General features: G+C 36.2%; 1 protein-coding gene across 1 annotated transcript; it reads right to left on the minus strand.

Annotated features, from left to right (window-relative positions):
* Positions 1 to 1562: 1562 nt before the first annotated feature.
* Positions 1563 to 22325, minus strand: LOC120286320 (wall-associated receptor kinase 2-like). The gene is made up of 3 exons (XM_039315209.1): positions 21442 to 22325; positions 19675 to 19761; positions 1563 to 2567 (listed from the first exon to the last, which is right to left on the minus strand). Exons 1-3 carry the CDS (start codon positions 22301 to 22303, stop codon positions 2128 to 2130), a joined length of 1389 nt encoding a protein of 462 aa, XP_039171143.1. The 5' UTR covers positions 22304 to 22325; the 3' UTR covers positions 1563 to 2127.
* Positions 22326 to 22694: the final 369 nt, after the last annotated feature.

The raw sequence follows: 22694 nt of genomic DNA on the forward strand, positions 1-22694 counted from the left end.
TAGTCAATTCGGCTAATTTTGATCAGAAATTTATTAACATGGACGCTGGTTATTTTATGTGACATGACTCGTGTTGACGTGGGTAATTTTTAAATAATATTTTAATATTTTTTCAATTTATTTATTTATTTTCTTTTTATTTTCTTCCTTCTTCCTCTAGTCAGTTGTTGAGGTCCACCCATGCCAAGATGACTGGCATAATATCAAAGATTTCCGGCCAAATTTGGCAAGGTTGATTCAATTAGCAATATTTGAAAAAGGTTTAGGAAAAATTGACATGATTGAAATGTTTATGATTGAATTAATTCGTGATAAATTTTAAGATTTTTTTTTGGTTACTTTTCCTATCGACAATAATTGCCTCTGAAATCGATTGTCAATTAATCGGCATGTCACCAAGAATCATTTCACTTTTTTCATGTATTTTCACAAGTAATTGCCTTTCGTGAATGTCTGCTCCTCCTTAATGTATGGTCGGTTCCTTCCCCCCTCAACTTAATGAGGTTTCTTGCATTTACTTTTGTTTTGTCTTTCGTTTGTGGTGATTATACTAATTTTAGCTTTCTTTAATTAATTTGATTGATAGTTATGTGTTAATATTGTAATTAGCAATTCTTGTTCTTTTTTGCCGTCATCATATTTTTCACTCATCACTGAACGCTGGAGGTTTCGCACTCCATTAAGCCAAAATAAGTTATCCCCACTAATCTATTCCTTTAATTTCTGTTAATTTTCATTCGATTTTGTTACTTTTTTACAAAGTACTATTTGTTTTCATTCTATTCATTTCACTGTTAGTAATGCTGTGTTTGTGTTTGGAAGATTGGGGAAAATGGCAGTGATGAAAATTTAAGTGGAAAAAGCTTGAATATTTTAAATTTTCCGCGAGATGAGAAAACGGAAGGAAATCTTAAAATTATACAAATTTTTCCAATTTCGTTCACCTAAGGGCTCCCAAACAGAGCCTTAGCGTGCGATATCTGTAGAACGGAGAAGCTTTCATTTAAGAGAGAGAGAGAGAGAGAGTATCCAAATTTTGGACGGAGGGGTCGCCAAATCAAATTTCATGTTGCGAGTTTAAAAAAAAAAAAAAAATTCTACGCCCACGATGAAGTTATTATCAAATAAATTCCCTGATTCTTCTTTCTTGATCTTGTGATCCTCTCATAGGTTTGGATAAGAACTCTTTGTTCTTATTCAATCAACTAGAATAATGTAAAGAGATTATGAAAAAAGAAGAAAAGATAAACGGGAAGAGAGATTATGATAATGTCGAAGGCCATATGTCAGCCTCCTATAAGTCCACTTCAACACACGGCTTTACATATATTATATTAAAGTCTCATGCTTGAACTTGCAAAGATGCTTCCACAAATATAAAGTCCAAAAGCAAATGGTACACATAACATATATTCAAAGCACACGATGAACCCTAGAAGTCCTTACGGGCAAATTGATAGACATGTTGCTATGGTAATAAAGGATCAGATGCAGGACTCCATTCCTAGACAGGAAAGACAGCTCAAGAGTTCTTCTGCATGCACTTCTCGTTTGGTCTCTTCATCCTCTGCTTTATCTATCGAGATCGGGTAGACATTGGCGAGTTGCTCAGCCACATCGCTCATTGCTAGCCTATTCGCACTGTATTGGTCCAAGCAACCCACTGCAATCTTAGCTATGGTTTGTATTTTCTCCATTTCACCTTCACTAGCACTCTCAAAGTTTATGACATCGGAGAGTGTGTCACCCTTCACGGAAGAGATGAAAAGATGGATGGTATTGATTGACTTTTCAGACTTCATAACATGAAGTTTCTTTCCCATGAGCAACTCCATAAGGACAACTCCAAAGCTATATACATCGCTTTGAATTGTTAGCATGCCAGTGACTAAATATTCGGATCGATGTAGTGCAGGGAGTCTTTTTTCTGAATGGCTACAATATGTCTATGCTCTGGTGATATAAGTACCGAAGTTCCAAAATCGGATATTTTCACTGAGTTGTTTCGACCCATAAGTATGTTTGCTAACTTGATATTGCCATGAAAGATTGGGGGTTGTGTGCTGGAGTGCATATGATTGAGTGCAAGAGCAGCTTCAGCAGCTATTTTGAAGCGTTGTTCCCATGTCAACTCGTTCGTTGGATGAGTTTGAAGAGGGTGCCATTTGGAATGTATTCATAAACCAGCAATGGTATTTCAGTCTCCAAACATATGCCTTTGAGCTTCACCATATTTTTGTGGCTCTTTTCCATCAGAAATTCAAGTTCATCTTGGAAATCCTGCCTTATTATAGACTTGTGCTCATCTTGAGGCTTCTTGACCACAACCACGGTGTCCCCTGCTATTGTCCCTCCATAAACGGAACTGGAATGGTCGTTGTTGAGCTTATTATTGTCATTATAGTTGTTGGTTGCTTTTGCCAGCTCTTCCTCCATGAAGATTTGGACTTTGCGTTGTTGCAAGAGCTCTCCTCCATTTCGTCTAAAGTTGATCTTTCTGAGTCTCAACCTCAACGTGACCGAGACAGAACCAGTAACAGTTATGCCGAAGACGGACACAGCAATTGCTGCCAAAGAGTATATGTTGCCAGATTAGTAATTCAAGCATGTAATCCTCATACAATCCACATAATTCATTTAATGAAATAAATTTCGAACACACAACCATTTACTCTTTTTTTCCTGCGCAAATCGATCACTATCGATTTGGAAGTTAGTCAATATTTTAAAATATAATCACCCAATTAAATGTTAACGGAAATGGTTTATGTAACAAATGGGTTGCACGTATGGTCCAACAATCCTTACAAAAGTTCTTATTAAAAAATGACACGTGTCATCATAAACTGAACAAGTAATCAAAATAAACCAAAGTCTTCTATTACTCCTCCAAATATCTGTCTTGATTATAATGGAGACGCTTAGTAATAAAACAAAAGAGAATGAGAAAGCATTCACCTCACATTGTTTTAGCTCTTTCCATTTACACATGGTACGAAGACTCAGTGGAATTTTATAACCACTTATGCACGTAGGCACTATCATAATTTAATTTTTTTTTCATCCATTTTATTGGAGGAAACTCTAACCGACGGGGCTACGGACATATTCATCACCCATATTCACATATATATATATATATATATATATATGTATGTATGATTCATAACCCACCAATGGAAAGCATGATTGAAAAGATTTTCTCTAACTAAAGACGAAAAACATTTTCTTTTCATAGATTTTATCTTTTCTCAAAGAAAAAAAAAACTAATCCACTTATTAGACGACCATTTGACATTTTTTTTTCGTTTTTATAATTTTCATTAAAAAGAAAGGCCTCATGGTGGATTTTACAAAATGGGTGGCGTCATGGGTTGCTTGTGTCTCCCAAACAAGTTCCAACCTTCTCGCATTATAAGGAGAGAGATTGTTCTTGAGGTATTATTATTATTAGTTATTGTTGTTGTTATTATTATTATTATTATTATTATTATTATTATTATTATTATTATTATTATTATTATTATTATTATTATTATTATTATTATTATTATTATTATTATTATTATTATTATTATTATTATTATTATTATTATTATTATTATTATTATTATTATTATTATTATTATTTCTTCATTTTTTTTGTAACAAACATATGTTTCTTCTTTAAATTGTACACGGGGTGGGTTTGCGGAAAAAAATTGCCCCATTCAAGGTGGTGCTCCCGGAACACAGAGTTCTCACGCCCCATGGCCACCCTATCCCGCGCCCACAAACATTCACGTTCAGATCCATTCCTTTTTTATTCTATCATTATCCAAACTTTCCACATTTAAATAAATATTTTCTAGTGTGTGTCTTTATATATATAAGTATAGATAGTCTTTGTAAAAACATACTCTCAGATCGAGAGCCATTTGTTGGCATCCTTCTTGTTTCTACAGAGTGGTCCAGGCCGTAAGTCCATGATTGGCTGTTAGACCGTTGGTTTAGCTCGAATCTGCGGTTCGAAGAAGGAATAGTTCCGATCTTAAGTATGAGCTTACATAGAAGATCTACATCTTCCTCTAGTTCTTTATCACAAATGGACTCAGATCCAAGTCCTATACATAGAGAAGAAGTAAGGATAGAAGATTTCAACAAATCTATAGAAAATTGGGAAATTCCTAAAATACAGCTTAAGGAAATATACAAACAATCAAAATTGAAATTTTTCAAAAAATCTGATTATGTCATATCCACCGAAGAAAGAGATATTCCTCTTTCTAATTCATATGAAAAATACATCTTTTAAACAAAGAGTCCATTCAAAAGCATAAACAAAAATACAATTACATTCATATAGGATTAGTACAAGTAGGAGTCAAACCTCTCACAAAAGAAGGTCTTAATACTTCCATTCTCTTAGTTTTAAGAGATTCACGTCTCTTAAATTATGATGAGTCCATTCTAGGTACTGTAGAGACAAGTCTCTGCAAAGGACCTATACATTTTGATTTGTTATCCCAATTTCTCGTTTCCCTCAAAGATAGGAACATTATTAGAGCTCTAACACTCCAAATCAAAACCCATAATTATAAAGTAGCAGATGGATCTATTCCTTTAGCCCTTGTCTATAGAATTCATTATAAAGCCATGTCCTCCGCTTTTTGGAGAAAATGCTTTCAAACATAGTCCTCGAGGAGAAACACTTCTCCTTCAAACAGACATTTCCGAGCAAATACAACAATTCCTAGATCTATTAATTGGAACCAAGTTACTTTACAGAACAATGGGAATTAGAAAACCAAATTCCCCAACAAGTTGTTCAAAATACAGAACCTACTAATGTCATTCAACATCCAGAAGGAAGAGTGACCATTAGATTTCCTAGAAGATCATTCGATTCAAGATCTAGTCCTTCTTTTCACAATTCTTATACAAGGTCCATAGATCTTAATCCCAATCTTCCTCCTATAATCACCATCCCTCCGAGTACTCATAGAAATACACCTCCTCCTAGTGTGCATAGAAACACTCCCACACATGATACAACACCTTTACCTCCTTCCACCAGTAGAAGTAATAATGAGTTACCTCTTGAACCTAAAATTAGTGGATTAGATAATAGATCGGGGATTTCCGGGCCGTTTATCAACAAAACCAGCCTGAACTAGTCCTAGAAAATACAGATTCTCCTCATCATTCTCCTACTTATTCACAAATGATAGATGCTGAGCTTAATGTTTTAGAAAAACATTTTGAGCCAAACAAAACTTTTCTTAATAAAGAATTTAATTCCGAAAATAATAAACAAATCGAGAGAATGGTTCTTTAAAACCTTTCTTGATAAAGCAAAAGACATCAAACAAAAATATTACGACTACATATATGAATATGAAGTCCATATATTTTTCTTTGATTGGTTAGAAGAACAATTCCTCGAACCAAAAGAAATATTTGTTTTAGATCATCATTACAAATGGAAACTTGATAATGGTGAAACCATAGAATCCAATCATCCACCCCTTAGAAGAATAAAAATTCAGCATGGAGATAGCGAGGTTACAGCCACTCCCTTTAGGCTTCCAGACAAAGGAGACTCTCTATACACCCACAAAGTTATTGAACAAAACAATTTTACTAATCAACATTTAGTAACCCTAGGAAAACAGTTGAATAGGATAGAATCCATCATACGTAATCCCAATCAGCTTATTTCACCTCAAGTTGACACACTCAAAAAACCCATTTTAAAGCCTTCGAATTTCCAAAAATCTTAGCCCGAGTTTGCCAAAGCTATAGAACAAAAGAAAAAACTCTTAGGAAAATCAAAGTTAGAACCTGATCCTATACTAGACACTCCTAAATTCCAGAATCTTATCATTAAAGACACTCCAGACCAACCAACTATTAGTACCCTGACCAAACACTCTGGCAATTCCGATAATGAGTCCGTCAATGAGATTAACAGACTCAATTGGAGACAACCTCAGAAGCTTTATTATAGTAGAGCTACCCCACCAGACATTGCCCAAGAAGAATCATCGCAAAAAATACAGAATAAATACTCTCCTGACGCCATCTATGAATGGAACATTGATGGTGTTGCAGAAACCAATATTATGAACATTCTTAACAACATGGTGATGCTTGCTAATGCTTACAAAACACAGCAAGATGTTTCTGACCATGCTGTTGCTAATCTTTTAGTAGCAGTTCTTGGACAACTAAAAGGTTGGTGGGATAACTACCCGACGGATGAACAAAAGACACAAATTTTAAATGCTTATAAGGTAGATGATTTTGGTCAACGCATGGATGATGATCAAGGACATCTCATCCAAGATGCGGTCAATACCCTTATCTATTCTATTTCACAACACTTTGTAGGAGATCCTTCACACATTAGGGATAGAAACCAAGATCTCCTTTCCAATATGCGTTGCAAATCCTTAGGAAGATTTAGAGAATACAAAGAGCTTTTCTTTCAAAGGGTTCTTATTAGACCCGACTGCAATCAAACCTTTTGGAAAGAAAAATTCTTAGCCGGTTTACCTCAGATTATAGGTGACCAAGTTAGAGATAAAATTAGAGAAGATTATAGCGGTCAAATTCCTTATGATCTCCTTTCTTATGGAGAAATAGTCTCTTATGTTTATAAACAAGGAACCCAAATGTGTAATACAATCAAATTACAAAGACAACTCAAGGAAGAACAATCCCTCACCAATAGAAGTCTAGGAGATTTTTGTGCTCAATACGATCCCTCTTATAATGAAAAAACAAAATCAAAATGTAAGGGAACTTGTCCTCCCGAGAAAGAAACAAAGAAACATCACAAAAACCTCCATTTCGTAGAAACAAACAAAGACAAGAGAATAACCAAAATAGACCTCAATCGATAGAAAAATTTTAAAGACATTAAATGCTATTCTTGTGGTAGAAAAGGTCATATTTCAAAATATTGTAGGATTAATAAAAAATTGAATGAACTTTCTTTAGATGACAATACTCTTAATCAGTTAAATAACATCTTCATAGAAAATGATGATACTTCTTCTGATGAACTTCTTGAGGAAGAAGGTCTTCAGATTAATGAGATAGAATCCTCTTGATTCCGAATACGAAGATGCTTCACCAGGAAAACCCATTCGAAGTAAACGTCTTAACAAAAGAAGAAGAATTCCTTCTCCTTTGCTGACAAAATACTTGACCCGAAGCCAAAAAAGAATACTTAGATAGACTACACTCTTCTATGAATATTACTTCCAAGCCTAATACTTACAATCTTAGAGACATTCTAAATAGAAACAAAAAACCCCAATCTAGACCCATAAATATTAATGACCTCCAAAATGAAATAAAACAACAAAAATTAGAAATACAAGCCTTAAAAGAAACCCAATCAGAAATGAAACAAGAAATTTCTGATATAAAGTCTCTTGTCATAAAAGGAAAAACAAATATTGATGACCAAAATGAAATCACTAGTACCCCAAATACTTCTGATCCAGCATTCCTTATGTTGTTAACTGAAATCACATCTAGGAAATGGATAATAAATATTAAAATAAAAATCAATAACGAGTATATTATTGAAACAACGGCACTCTTTGATACAAAGGGCTGACCTCAATTGTATCAAGGAAGGCATTGTTCCAACAAGATACTTTGATAAAACATACGAATCCTTAAAATCAGCCTCATGAGACAAACTGAATATACAATACAAGTTACCCGAAGCTCTAATAATAAAAGACCAAATGTCTTATAAAACCTCTTTTCTTTTAGTTAAAAATATGAGGCAACAAGTAATTCTTGGAACTCCTTTCATACAACTAATACAACCTTTTACGGTTACTAACGAAGGTATTGAAACCCATGCTCTAAACAGAAAAATCACCTTCAACTTCATAACAAAACCACAAAGAGAAGCCTAAATATTTTACAAGAACATTCTATTTCAGAAATAAATTGCCTTATAAAAGACAAAGAAAATCAACTTGAATTCTTAAAAGAAGATTTAGAATTCAAAAGAATAGAAGAAAATCTTATAAAACCAAACATCATAGAGAAAATAGCTTCCCTACAAAAACACATAGAAAAAACTATATGTTCTACTCTACCCAATGCCTTTTGGGAAAGAAAAAAAGCATATCGTCGATTTACCTTATGAACATGACTTTTCTGAAAACAAAATACTTACCAAAGCTCGCCCAACACAAATGAATCAAGAAGTTTTGAAATTCTGTCAAGCAGAAATACAAGATCTCTTAAAAAAAAAAACTCATAAGAAAAAGCCAATCACCTTGGAGTTGTTCTGCTTTTTATGTCAATAAAAATGCTGAACTTGAAAGAGGAGTTCCCAGATTAGTCATTAATTATAAACCTCTTAATACAGCCCTTAGGTGGATAAGATATCCTATACCCAATAAAAAAGATCTGTTAAACAGACTTTGTAGATCAAAAATATTTTCAAAATTTGACATGAAGTCAGGATTCTGGCAAATACAGGTCAGTGATAAGGATAAATACAAGACAGCCTTTACAGTCCCTTTTGGCCAATATGAATGGAATGTTATGCCATTCGGCCTCAAAAATGCCCCTTCAGAATTCCAAAGAATTATGAATGAGATTTTCAACCCGTATTCAGAATACATCATAGTTTATATAGATGATGTTCTAGTATTTTCTTCAAATATAGAACAACATTTCAAACATTTATCTACTTTCATAAAAATAATAATACAAAATGGTCTTGTAGTTTCTCCCACTAAAATTGCACTCTTCAAAACCAAGATAGATTCTTAGGTCATTACATTCATTTAAATACTATAACCCCCATTGAAAGATCAATCTCTTTTACCGATAAATTCCCGATGAGATCAAAGACAAAACTCAATTACAAAGGTTTTTGGGTAGTCTCAATTATATTTTAGATTTCTTTCCAAATATAAATATCCTTTGTAAACCTTTACACCAAAGGTTACGAAAGGATCCTCCACTCGGATCTCTGTCCATACAGACATTGTCAAACAAATCAAAATGCATGTAAAAGATATACCATGCTTACACCTTGCTGACCCTTCCACTTTCAAAATAGTTGAAACAGACGCCTCAGAATTAGGATATGGTGGTATTCTCAAACAAGTCAATAACAACAAAGAACAAGTTGTTCAGTTCATTTCAAAACATTGGAATTCCACTCAACAAAATTATTCGACAATCAAAAAAGAAATACTTGCTATAATTTTATCTATATCAAAATTCCAAGGAGATTTATTAAATCAAAAATTCCTCTTGAGGATTGATTGCAAATCAGCCAAAGACGTTTTACAAAAAGATGTTTTAAACATTGCATCAAAACAAATTTTTGCCCGATGGCAAGCCATACTTTCGGTATTCGATTTTGACATTGAATTTATAAATGGTTCTTCAAATTCATTACCTGATTTTCTCACAAGAGAATTTTACAGGGGATACAATCATGCCAAGACCCAAAAAAAGACAAAGATAAAGGCAAAGGCAAAGCCACCGCCGAACCCTCCAAAACACCACCAAAGCCAAAAGGCTTAACATCCGTCAAGACATGGCTCCAAATGGCAGAAAACAACCAGACATTCTTACAACAAACACCTTTGACAACAGAACCCATATCATCTGAACCCATGCTAGCCTTTAATCAGTTAGCCAACATACTACCAAAAGAAACAATATTGCTACTTGCCCAGTCTTTACAAAATGTAAAGAAAGAGCCATCCAAAGTGCCATAGAGGTAAGTAAAAATCCTTCCCGCTTACTACACAAAAACAAGCGGAATACAAAAGAATTTCGAGTGAGGTGGTTATTAGGCCACAGGTGCAACCCCTCCTTCTCAAAGATCAAAATTTTCCCCAAAACATCTTTCCAAAAAATATTGACTGTGGAAGATGGATTCTTTGATGAAGATCCAATAAAATTTGCAAAAAACATATTTCCAAAAAATTGGCTTTTCAAACCCCACAATACAAACAAAACCCTTGCTTATTATGAGCAAATTTTAGTGGAAACAGAATCAGCAAGATTCACTCACTTTGCTGATAAAAACAATACAGAAAATATCCTTTACTCCACTATATCCATCAGTAAAGTCATACACCCCTCACAATGGGGAGCCTCACCCCATACACCCAGAAAATTCCAAACCAGACTTACCCAAAGCTTGCCATACTCCTCCTCATATACATCTTGGGACTACCAACAAGCTTGGTGGAACGTCTTTTCGCACAAAATACAAATTTCCAACACTCCCTGGTTAGTATTCTTTAAAGACAACTTCCCAAGACAAAGCTTACCAAACTGGTTTGACTCCTGGTGGGATCTCTTTGGTCCTTTAGACATAATATTACACCCCATAGTCAAACAAGGATACAAAGTTTTCAGTGAACAATTCATACCAACACCTCATGATATAAGGTTCCATGCCTTCCCGCATTTCTTCATAATATTCAGAATCTCTTGGGTAACAGCATGGGAATTTGAATACAATACATCCAATAAACCAGGTGTACCGGTACTTGTCGAAAATACAAAACAAAATGGTGGGATGGATTCAGATTTTGATCAAGGATCCGAAGCTGCGGTTAAAACATGGCTAAAAGCTAGAAACCCAAATAATCGCATCGCCATCAAATACATCGTTCTTACGGGAAAAATCCATGGCAAGTGCGGCACTTGCAGCAGTCCAAAACAGAGAGGATTACCGCAACATCCTCGGGACAATGCTCTCGAAGCGAGAAGAATCACAATGTGGATCTTCCAAATCTCAAGACATCAAGACGAATCCTCCCGGTCACATCACGGTGGAAACACTAATGAAGACGATCTACGGGATCAATCGGACAGAGATTAAACTCAAAGACATCACATGCCAACACTATTACGAGCGGCGCAAAGGCTATACACCGTACCGTAATAGACATACACTGTTCATACACTGTTTACTATTCACTTTATCTTTGTTCACTAAGTACCGTTCTTTTGTTCACTTTACACTGTTCAAGATCAGAAGCAATTTCACTGTAGCACCCACTATAAATACACCCTCTCAACATAGAAGAAAGGGCTCGAAATTTTCCAGATTTCTCTCTTCTTCTTCTCCCTCTCTCACTTGTAACCCATCACCCCTTCCATCTCCATCCTCATCTCTTCCATCTCCAAGCTCTCTTACCTTGTATCACCTGGTTTCAAAGTAAGTTAGTTTTCACATACATAGTTTTATACGGGGGTTACCAACTTACATGATAGTTGGTTAACCATTTCTTGTAATACACATGAATACTCCCGGAGTGCGGATTACCGCCCTAGCGGATGACTTGATGCTTTAAGTTTCTGCATCTTTCAATACATGTAATTTCAGCTTTTCAGCTTTATTTAATACAAGTTCAGACCACCTTCATGGTTGGTTTTTGTTTATGCATACTCTTACTTTATATCTTATATATTGCTTTCTGTCTTTACATTATTTTTAATTCTCGCGATTTTATTTAAGTTATTTACTTTCCTGTTCTTATACATCATTCTCCTTTTAGATACATCTCTCTACTTTCATATAGATCTGTTAGTCTTTGATACTTCTTCGATCTCTCATATAGTACTCTCGATCCTAACCCCTTTATGGCAAAAATTTGTTTTGATGCAATGTTTAAAACGTTTTTTTGTAAAACGTCTTTGGCTGATTTGCAATCAATCCTCAAGAGGAATTTTTGATTTAATAAATCTCCTTGGAATTTTGATATAGATAAAACTATAGCAAGTATTTCTTTTTGATTGTCGAATAATTTTGTTGAGTGGAATTCCAATGTTTTGAAATGAACCGAACAACTTGTTCTTTGTTGTTATTGACTTGTTTGAGAATACCACCATATCCTAATTCGAGGCGTCTGTTTCAACTATTTTGAAAGTGGAAGGGTCGGCAAGGTGTAAGCATGGTATATCTTTTACATGCATTTTGATTTGTTTGACAATGTCCGTATGGACAGAGGTCCGGGTGGAGGATCCTTTCGTAACCTTTGGTGTAAAGGTTTACAAAGGATATTTATATTTGGAAAGAAATCTAAAATATAATTGAGACTACCCAAAAACCTTTGTAATTGAGTTTTGTCTTTGATCTCATCGGGAATTTATCGGTAAAGAGATTGATCTTTCAATGGGGGTTATAGTATTTAAATGAATGTAATGACCTAAGAATCTGATCTTGGTTTTGAAGAGTGCAATTTTAGTGGGAGAAACTACAAGACCATTTTGTATTATTATTTTTATGAAAGTAGATAAATGTTTGAAATGTTGTTCTATATTTGAAGAAAATACTAGAACATCATCTATATAAACTATGATGTATTCTGAATACGGGTTGAAAATCTCATTCATAATTCTTTGGAATTCTGAAGGGGCATTTTGAGGCCGAATGGCATAACATTCCATTCATATTGGCCAAAAGGACCTGTAAAGGCTGTCTTGTATTTATCCTTATCATCGACCTGTATTTGCCTTAATCCCGACTTCATGTCAAATTTTGAAAATATTTTTGATCTACAAAGTCTGTTTAACAAGATCTTTTTATTGGGTATAGGATATCTTATCCACCTAAGGGCTGTATTAAGAGGTTTATAATTAATGACTAATGGGAACTCCTCTTTCAAGTTCAGCATTTTTATTGACATAAAAAGCAGAACAACTCCAAGGTGATTGGCTTTTTCTTATGAGTTTTTTTTTTAAGAGATCTTGTATTTCTGCTTGACAAAATTTCAAAACTTCTTGATTCATTTGTGTTGGGCGAGCTTTGGTAGGTATTTTGTTTTCAGAAAAGTCATATTCATAAGGTAAATCGACGATATGCTTTTTTCTTTCCCAAAAGGCATTGGGTAGAGTAGAACATATAGTTTTTTCTATGTGTTTTTGTAGGGAAGCTATTTTCTCTATGATGTTTGGTTTTATAAGATTTTCTTCTATTCTTTTGAATTCTAAATCTTCTTTTAAGAATTCAAGTTGATTTTCTTTGTCTTTTATAAGGCAATTTATTTCTGAAATAGAATGTTCTTGTAAAATATTTAGGCTTCTCTTTTGTGGTTTTGTTATGAAGTTGAAGGTGATTTTTCTGTTTAGAGCATGGGTTTCAATACCTTCGTTAGTAACGTAAAAGGTTGTATTAGTTGTATGAAAGGAGTTCCAAGAATTACTTGTTGCCTCATATTTTTAACTAAAAGAAAAGAGGTTTTATAAGACATTTGGTCTTTTATTATTAGAGCTTCGGGTAACTTGTATTGTATATTCAGTTTGTCTCATGAGGCTGATTTTAAGGATTCAGATGTTTTATCAAAGTATCTTGTTGGAACAAGGCCTTCCTTGATACAATTGAGGTCAGCCCCTGTATCAAAGAGTGCCGTTGTTTCAATAATATACTCGTTATTGATTTTTATTTTAATATTTATTATCCATTTCCTAGATGTGATTTCAGTTAACAACATAAGGAATCTTTGGATCGAAGTATTTGGGGTACTAGTGATTTCATTTTGGTCATCAATATTTGTTTTTCCTTTTATGACAAGAGACTTTATATCAGAAATTTCTTGTTTCATTTCGATTGGGTTTCTTTTAAGGCTTGTATTTCTAATTTTTGTTGTTTTATTTCATTTTGAGGTCATTAATATTTATGGGTCTAGATTGGGGTTTTTTGTTTCTATTTAGAATGTCTCTAAGATTGTAAGAAGTATTAGGCTTGGAAGTAATATTCATAGAAGAGTGTAGTCTATCTAAGTATTCTTTTTTGGCTTCGTGGTCAAGTATTTTGTCGGCGTCGGAGAAGGAATTCTTCTTCTTTGTTAAGACGTTTACTTCGGTAATGGGTTTTCCTGGTGAAGCATCTTCGTATTCGGAATCAAGAGGATTCTATCTCATTAATCAAGACCTTCTTCCTCAAGAAGTTCATCGAAGAAGTATCATCATTTTCTATGAAGATGTTATTTAACTCGATTAAGAGTATTGTCATCTAAAGAAAGTTCATTCAATTTTTTTATTAATCCTACAATATTTTGAAATATGACCTTTTATACCACAAGAATAGCATTTAATGTCTTTAAAATTTTTCTATCAGATTGAGGTCTATTTTGGTTATTCTCTTGTCTTTGTTTGTTTCTACGAAATGGAGGTTTTTGTGATGTTTCTTTGTTTCTTTCTCAGGAGGACAAGTTCCTTACATTTTGATTTTGTTTTTTCATTATAAGAGGGATCGTATTGAGCACAAAAATCTCCTAGACTTCTATTGGTGAGGGATTGTTCTTCCTTGAGTTGTCTTTGTAATTTGATTGTATTGCACATTTGGGTTCCTTGTTTATAAACATAAGAGACTATTTCTCCATAAGAAAGGAGATCATAAGGAATTTGATCGCTATAATCTTCTCTAATTTTATCTCTAACTTGGTCACCTATAATCTGAGGTAAACCGGCTAAGAATTTTTCTTTCCAAAAGGGTTGATTGTAGTCGGGTCTAATAAGAACCCTTTGAAAGAAAAGCTCTTTGTATTCTCTAAATCTTCTTAAGGATTTGCAACGCATATTGGAAATGAGATCTTGGTTTCTATCCCTAATGTGTGAAGGATCTCCTACAAAGTGTTGTGAAATAGAATAGATAAGGTATTGACTGCATCTTGGATGAGATGTCCTTGATCATCATCCATGCGTTGACCAAAATCATCTACCTTATAAGCATTTAAAATTTGTGTCTTTTGTTCATCTTGTCAGTAGTTATCCCACCAACCTTTTAGTTGTCCAAGAATCCGGCTACTAAAAGATTAGCAACAGCATGGTCGAAACATCTTGCTGTGTTTTGTAAGCATTAGCAAGCATCACCATGTTGTTAAGAATGTTCATAATATTGGTTTCTGCAACACCATCAATGTTCCATTCATAGATGGCGTCAGGAGAGTATTTATTCTGTATTTTTTGCGATGATTCTTCTTGGGCAATGTCTGGTGGGGTAGCTCTACTATAATAAAGCTTATGAGGTTGTCTCCAATTGAGTCTGTTAATCTCATTGACGGACTCATTATCGGAATTGCCAGAGTGTTTGGTCGTGGTACTAATAGTTGGTTGGTGCGGGAGTGTCTTTAATGATAAGATTCTGGAATTTAGGAGTGTCTAGTATAGGATCAGGTTCTAACTTTGATTTTCCTAAGAGTTTTTTCTTTTGTTCTATAGCTTTGGCAAACTCTGGGCTAAGATTTTTTGGAAATTCGAAGGCTTTAAAAATGGGTTTTTTGAGTGTGTCAACTTGAGGTGAAATAAGCTGATTGGGATTCTGTATGATGGATTCTATCCTATTCAACTGTTTTCCTAGGGTTACTAAATGTTGATTAGTAAAATTGTTTTGTTCAATAACTTTGTGGGTGTATAGAGAGTCTCCTTTGTCGGAAGCCTAAAGGGAGTGGCTGTAACCTCGCTATCTCCATGCTGAATTTTTATTCTTCTAAGGGGTGGATGATTGGATTCTATGGTTTCACCATTATCAAGTTTCCATTTGTAATGATGATCTAAAACAAATATTTCTTTTGGTTCGAGGAATTGTTCTTCTAACCAATCAAAGAAAAATATATGGACTTCATATTCATATATGTAGTCGTAATATTTTTGTTTGATGTCTTTTGCTTTATCGACAAAGGTTTTAAAGAACCATTCTCCGATTTGTTTGTTATTTTCGGAATTAAATTCTTTATTAAGAAAAGTTTTGTTTGGCTCAAAATGTTTTTCTAAAACATTAAGCTCAGCATCTATCATTTGTGAATAAGTAGGAGAATGATGAGGAGAATCAGTATTTTCTAGGACCGGTTCAGCTGGTTTTGTTGATAAACCGGCCCGGAAATCCCCGATCTATTATCTAATCCACTAATTTTAGGTTCAAGAGGTAACTCATTATTACTTCTACTGGTGGAAGGAGGTAAAGGTGTTGTATCATGTGTGTGGGAGTGTTTCTATGCACACTAGGAGGAGGTGTATTTCTATGAGTACTCGGAGGGATGGTGATTATAGGAGGAAGATTGGGATTAAGATCTATGGACCTTGTATAAGAATTGTGAAAAGAAGGACTAGATCTTGAATCGAATGATCTTCTAGGAAATCTAATGGTCACTCTTCCTTCGGATGTTGAATGACATTAGTAGGTTCTGTATTTTGAACAACTTGTTGGGAATTTGGTTTTCTAATTCCCATTGTTCTGGTAAAGTAACTTGGTTCCAATTAATAGATCTAGGAATTGTTGTATTTGCTCGAAATGTCTGTTTGAAGGAGAAGTGTTTCTCCTCGAGGACTATGTTTGAAAGCATTTTCTCCAAAAGCGGAGGACATGGCTTTATAATGAATTCTATAGACAAGGGCTAAAGGAATAGATCCATCTGCTACTTTATAATTATGGGTTTTGATTTGGAGTGTTAGAGCTCTAATAATGTTCCTATCTTTGAGGGAAACGAGAAATTGGGATAATAAGTCAAAATGTATAGGTCCTTTGCGAGACTTGTCTCTACAAGTACCTAGAATGGACTCATCATAATTTAAGAGACGTGAATCTCTTAAAACTAAGAGAATGGAAGTATTAAGACCTTCTTTTGTGAGAGGTTTGACTCCTACTTGTACTAATCCTATATGAATGTAATTGTATTTTTGTTTATGCTTTTGAATGGACTCTTTGTTTAAAAGATGTATTTTTTCATATGAATTAGAAAGAGGAATATCTCTTTCTTCGGTGGATATGACATAATCAGATTTTTTGAAAAATTTCAATTTTGATTGTTTGTATATTTCCTTAAGCTGTATTTTAGGAATTTCCCAATTTTCTATAGATTTGTTGAAATCTTCTATCCTTACTTCTTCTCTATGTATAGGACTTGGATCCGAGTCCATTTGTGATAAAGAACTAGAGGAAGATGTAGATCTTCTATGTAAGCTCATACTTAAGATCGGAACTATTCCTTCTTGTAACCGTTCTGAGAGCTAAACCAACGGCCTAACAGCCAATCATGGACTTACGGCCTGGACCACTCGTAGAAACAAGAAGGATGCCAACAAATGGCTCTCGATCTGAGAGTATGTTTTTACAAAGACTATCTATACTTTCCTACTGGCTCTGATACCATAAAGGGGTTAAGATCGAGAGTACTATATGAGAGATCGAAGAAGTATCAAAGACTAACAGATCTAGATACCATAAAGGGGTTAGGATCGAGAGTACTATATGAGAGATCGAAGAAGTATCAAAGACTAACATATCTATATGAAAGTAGAGAGATGTATCTAAAAGGAGAATGATGTATAAGAACAGGAAAGTAAATAACTTAAATAAAATCGCGAGAATTAAAAATAATGTAAAGACGAAAAGCAATATATAAGATATAAAGTAAGAGTATGCATAAACAAAAACCAACCATGAAGGTGGTCTGAACTTGTATTAAATAAAGCTGAAAAGCTGAAATTACATGTATTGAAAGATGCAGAAACTTAAAGCATCAAGTCATCCGCTAGGGCGGTAATCCGCACTCCAGGGAGTATTGATGTGTATTACAAGAAATGGTTAACCAACTATCATGTAAGTTGGTAACCCTGTATAAAACTATGTATGTGAAAACTAACTTACTTTGAAACCAGGGGATACAAGGTAAGAGAGCTTGGAGATGGAAGAGATGAGGATGGAGATGGAAGGGGTGATGGGTTACAAGTGAGAGAGGGAGAAGAAGAAGAGAGAAATCTGGAAAATTTCGAGCCCTTTCTTCTATGTTGAGAGGGTGTATTTATAGTGGGTGCTACAGTGATGCTACAGTGCTGAACAGTGTAAAGTGAACGATGCGAGTGAACAAGTATAAAGTGAATAGTGAACAGTGTATGAACAGTGTATGTCTATTAAGGTACGGTGTATAGCCTTTGCGCCGCTCGTAATAGTGTTGGCATGTGATGTCTTTGAGTTTAATCTCTGTCCAGATTGATCCCGTAGCAGTCGTCTTCATTAGTGTTTCCACTGTGATGTGACTGGGAGGATTCGTCTTGACTGTCTTGAGATTTGGAAGATCCACATTGTGATTCTTCTGCTTCTGAGAGCATTGTCCTGAGGATGTTGCAGTAATCCTCTTTGTTTTGGACTGCTGCAAGTGCTGCACTTGCCATGGATTTTTCCTGTAAGAACGATGTATTTGATGGCGATGCGATTATTTGGGTTTCTGGCTTTTTAGCCATGTTTTAACCGCAGCTTCGGATCCTTGATCAAAAAATCTGAATCCATCCCACCATTTTGTTTTGTATTTTCGGACAAGTCTTGGTACACTGGTTTATTGGATGTATTGTATTCAAATTCCCATCTTTGTTACCCAAGAGATTCTGAATATTATGAAGAAATGCGAAGGCATGGGAACCTTATATCATGAGGTGTTGGTATGAATTGTTCACTGAAAACTTTGTATCCTTGTTTGACTATGGGGTGTAATATTATGTCTAAAGGACCAAAGAGATCCCACCAGGAGTCAAACCAGTTTGGTAAGCTTTGTCTTGGGAAGTTGTCTTTGAAGAATAATAACCAGGAGTGTTGGAAATTTGTATTCTGTCTGAAAAAGATGTTCCACCAAACTTGTTGGTAGTCCCAGTATGTATATGAGGAGGAGTATGGCAGGCTTTAGGTAAGTCTAGTTTGTAATTTTCTGGGTGTATGGGGTGAGGCTCTCCATTGTGAGGGGTGTATGACTTTACTGATGGATATAGTGGAATAAATGATATTTTCTGTATTGTTTTTATCAGCAAAGTGAGTGAATCTTGCTGATTTTGTTTCCACTAAAATTTGCTCATAATAAGCAAGGGTTTTGTTTGTATTGTGGGGTTTGAAAAGCCAATTTTTTGGAAATATGTTTTTTGCAAATTTTATTGGATCTTCATCAAAGAATCCGTCTTCCACAGTTAATATTTTTTGGAAAGATGTTTTGGGGAAAAATTTTGATCTTTGAGAAGGAGGGGTTGCCTGTGGCCTAATAACCACCTATATATAATTTCATTAGCTTTATTTAAAATGAGAAAATATTTTTTATAACCTAAAAAAGACTAATACATCTACTATAAAGTTTCAATTAAAATATGAATCATTATATTGTGCCGTCTCGGCATAATAAGATAATGTTGAGATGGCACGGTATAATAATCCAACCGCATCGCCTTCTTCAACAATCACCTTGATATGCTATTGCTTAATATCGTGCTCCTTTTTACTTTTCCTTTTACTAGTTCAAATTCGCTCACTTTCGCTAGAGATTTTAGGGGTTTTTTCCCTCTTGAAATCTGCTGGTCTAGTTGTTCTTTTTGGCTCAAGATTTGCAGGTTTGGTCGGAGGAGGGATTTTCACTTGGATCTTGCAGTGTATCTTCCACGAACGTAGTTTCAAAGTGCAAGCTTCAGATAAACGGGAAAAAAGGCTAGAAGGGAGGTAAAAGAAAAACAAAAGAAAGTTGTAAACGGGTTTAGCCTGGGACTGAATAGGAACGCGTGGTAGCATGGGGCTCACTGCTTGTGCTTACCAGGAATTTACATAGGCTAATAATCCTTAAAACAAATATGTCAAACCTACTGCAAAATCAAATATAAGTTAATAGAATATAAACCATCCAATGAATGGAGGGATATATTTGGAATTACCTGCACCAGCTATGACGCCAGGAGCAATTTCGCAACGGTCTTTATTCTTCTTCTTTCCTTTGTACTTCTTTCCAACTCGGCAAATGGCTACATTATGCAAAAGAAAAATTGAACTGTTATCTTGATTAATGGCAAAAACAAATTGAATAGGTTGGTGCAGGGATTATTAGTCAGGTAATGCTATCCCATTCAGGTCTTGGTTGTATTATTGCGACATGTATCCACTCTCTCTTAAGATATCTCTTCTTTCTCTACTCTCTATCTCTCTCCTTGTCGAAGATAGTACCGGGGACTTGTCACTGCAAGATGAGGTACGAGCCAGACTCATAAAGGAAGGAAGAGAGAGAGAGAGTCGTCATCTTTGTTGCTTGCAATGCTGGTACTGGGGACTTGTCAATGCCGAGATGAGGTACAAGCCAGACTCATGAAGGGAGAGAGAGAGACAGTCGTTATCTTTGTTGCTTACAGTGGTGGTATTGGGGACTTGTCACTGCCAAGATGAGGTACCAGCCAGACTCATGAAGGAAGGAAGTAGGGGTGTGCAACGGAAACCGCCCAAACTGGGACCGGACCGGCCGATTTTGGGGCGGTTCCCACGGTCGGTGGTCCGGTTCCCGGTTCCAAGGTGGGAACCGGACCGACCGGACCGACCGGACCGGACCAATTTTTTGTATATATAATTTATATACATATAATATATTAACACATATAATATATGAATATTATATATGAAATTTGTTGCAATCGGAATTGCAATTGAAGTAAAAACCTCTTACGTGGCCAAGAGACCACCAAAGCTCTTAGAAAACTTATTTATTAGTTTTATTTTCTACTCGATGTGGGATAAGGCTCTAGGAGTTCCTCATGCTCACTCTCTCTTGCTCCCCTCACTTGCAAACGACAAGCACTTCAAGCCTCAAAGAGTCCGACATCGACTAAACATTTAAAGCATAGAAGAGAGATTGTCTATAAAACCTAAGCCAAGCACGTTATGCTTAAAATTAATAGTGAAACACATAAATTATTATTAATATTCATGCAAGTGAAGTTTGAATATTTTGACGGCAAAACGTGTGAGTAGTTTTATTAGATCGCCCAGAACCGGGTGGATTGATCGGTCCAGGAGCATGGTCTTTTTTTTTTTTAATGAATGGTCGTTATTTGAAAAAAAAGAAAGTGCCGATCCTATGGGCCAACCGGACCGGGCCGGAACCGATGGTCCGGTCCACGGTTCCCAATTTTTTGGGAACCGGGTTTTCCTGGTCCGGTTCCCGGTTCCACCTTGAACCGGACCGAACCGGGAACCGATCACCCTAGAAGGAAGGAAGGAAGAGAGAGAGAGAGAGAGAGAGAGAGAGAGAGAGAGAGAGAGAGAGAGAGAGAGAGAGAGAGAGAGACGTCATCTTTGTTGTTTGCAGTGGCGGTGGCACTTAATGTCATCTCTAAAGTGGAGGTATCAGCGCAGATAGAGAGAGAGAGAGAGAGAGAGAGAGAGAGAGAGGCGGCTGTGGTGGTCCAACGGCTGGCTCGCCTAAAGTGGTGGGCGGATGACGGTGGCAGCGGCAATGGCGTGAGTTGCAAGACGGAGAGTGGAGGAAGAGGTTGCAGCGCAAATCGAACGGCGGCTAATTAAATTGGGTAAAACTAGATGGAATTAGTAGGTAAATACAATACTTCTCCATCAGGCTTTTGCAGGTTGATTAAGTAATTACCCAGACAATTCATTCGAGTGCGATAATGAATGAGGAGTTGGGTTCGTTGAATTACCTTTACACCCTTTGAAGGGATTATAGGGGTTCCCATTGTACCCATCCCTGCAAACGCAACGATAACCCGGTCCATTCCCGAACTCTTTACAATCCGTGTTATTACCACAGGCATAGCTCGACGGGTTTGACCTGGCCTTTCCACAAGTCACGTTCGATTCGACCATCCAGTCCAGAACAAGGCTCGTGTTGTTACCCACATCCTGGAACGTCGGGAGAGTCAAGTTTGAGATATTGAATGGCCTGTTGTCCACCATGAAGGCCCGTGCACAGTGGCCGCCTTCCGAGTTCGACTCGTTTTGGCCGATGGAGGAGAGGGTAATGTTGAGCGTCGTGAGCCCCCCTGGTATGGATGCTTGACAGCAACCTTGACCGGAGCAAGTGGTCTCCTTGGCGAAGTCGACATTGCTGCTGCAGTAGGAGGCGCAACCTCTCCTGACCGTCCCTCCTCCATCGGCCACGTCCGCAAGGGCGTTGCAGCCGACGACGATGAGCTTGTTCTGGGTTTCTGAGATTTTGTACCGAGGATTTGGAGGTAGATTGATGGACAGGGTTCTGTTTGCTAGGCTGTAATTCTGATCGTAGCACTCGTATACTTCGGGGAGGCTGACGACCATGGTCGAGTCCCCAACCGAGATTTTGAGTATCGTAAGATTCCCCAACATTAGTCGAAAACCGCTCCCTTCGGTGTTGGTGCAATCGAGCAAAAATTCTTTGGACCTCGAACAATTGGGTTCGAGCCCGAATGGATAAGGTACGGTCACGTCCCCACACTGGTGTGTGCACTTTCTGGGCAACGCGGCGCTGCCTTGTTGAAACCACCAGGCCACAGCCACCGTTAGAAGCCAATGCCCTATCTTCATTTCGAAAAAATCTCTCTTAAACTATCTCTCACGTAATTTTTGTCCGTTTTGGGACCTTTGTGCTTCTGTCCGCGTTTATAGAGTGGAAGCCGTTCTCACCGACCCATTATATACACATCGACGAATTGGCGAAATTTAAGTACAGCAATAGAGGGCAGCAGGGGCAAATTGTGTCAATAGAACAAATTGGAGGGACCCGATTGCATATATCAACAAATGCAAGACAGAATTAGAAAAAGAAAAAATATGCAAAGGTTTTACACATAAAGGGTAATGCGCCCTTAATCCTTGTCCTAGTGAAAGGGATGGTCACAATATATGAAAATGAATACATGATGGCGATTTTGAGGCTGCTTAGTAAACTTCGCTCTTTCTTGTATCTAAGAAAAAC

Source organism: Eucalyptus grandis, chromosome 6 (genome assembly GCF_016545825.1).
Source record: "Eucalyptus grandis isolate ANBG69807.140 chromosome 6, ASM1654582v1, whole genome shotgun sequence".
Taxonomy (NCBI): domain Eukaryota; kingdom Viridiplantae; phylum Streptophyta; class Magnoliopsida; order Myrtales; family Myrtaceae; genus Eucalyptus; species Eucalyptus grandis.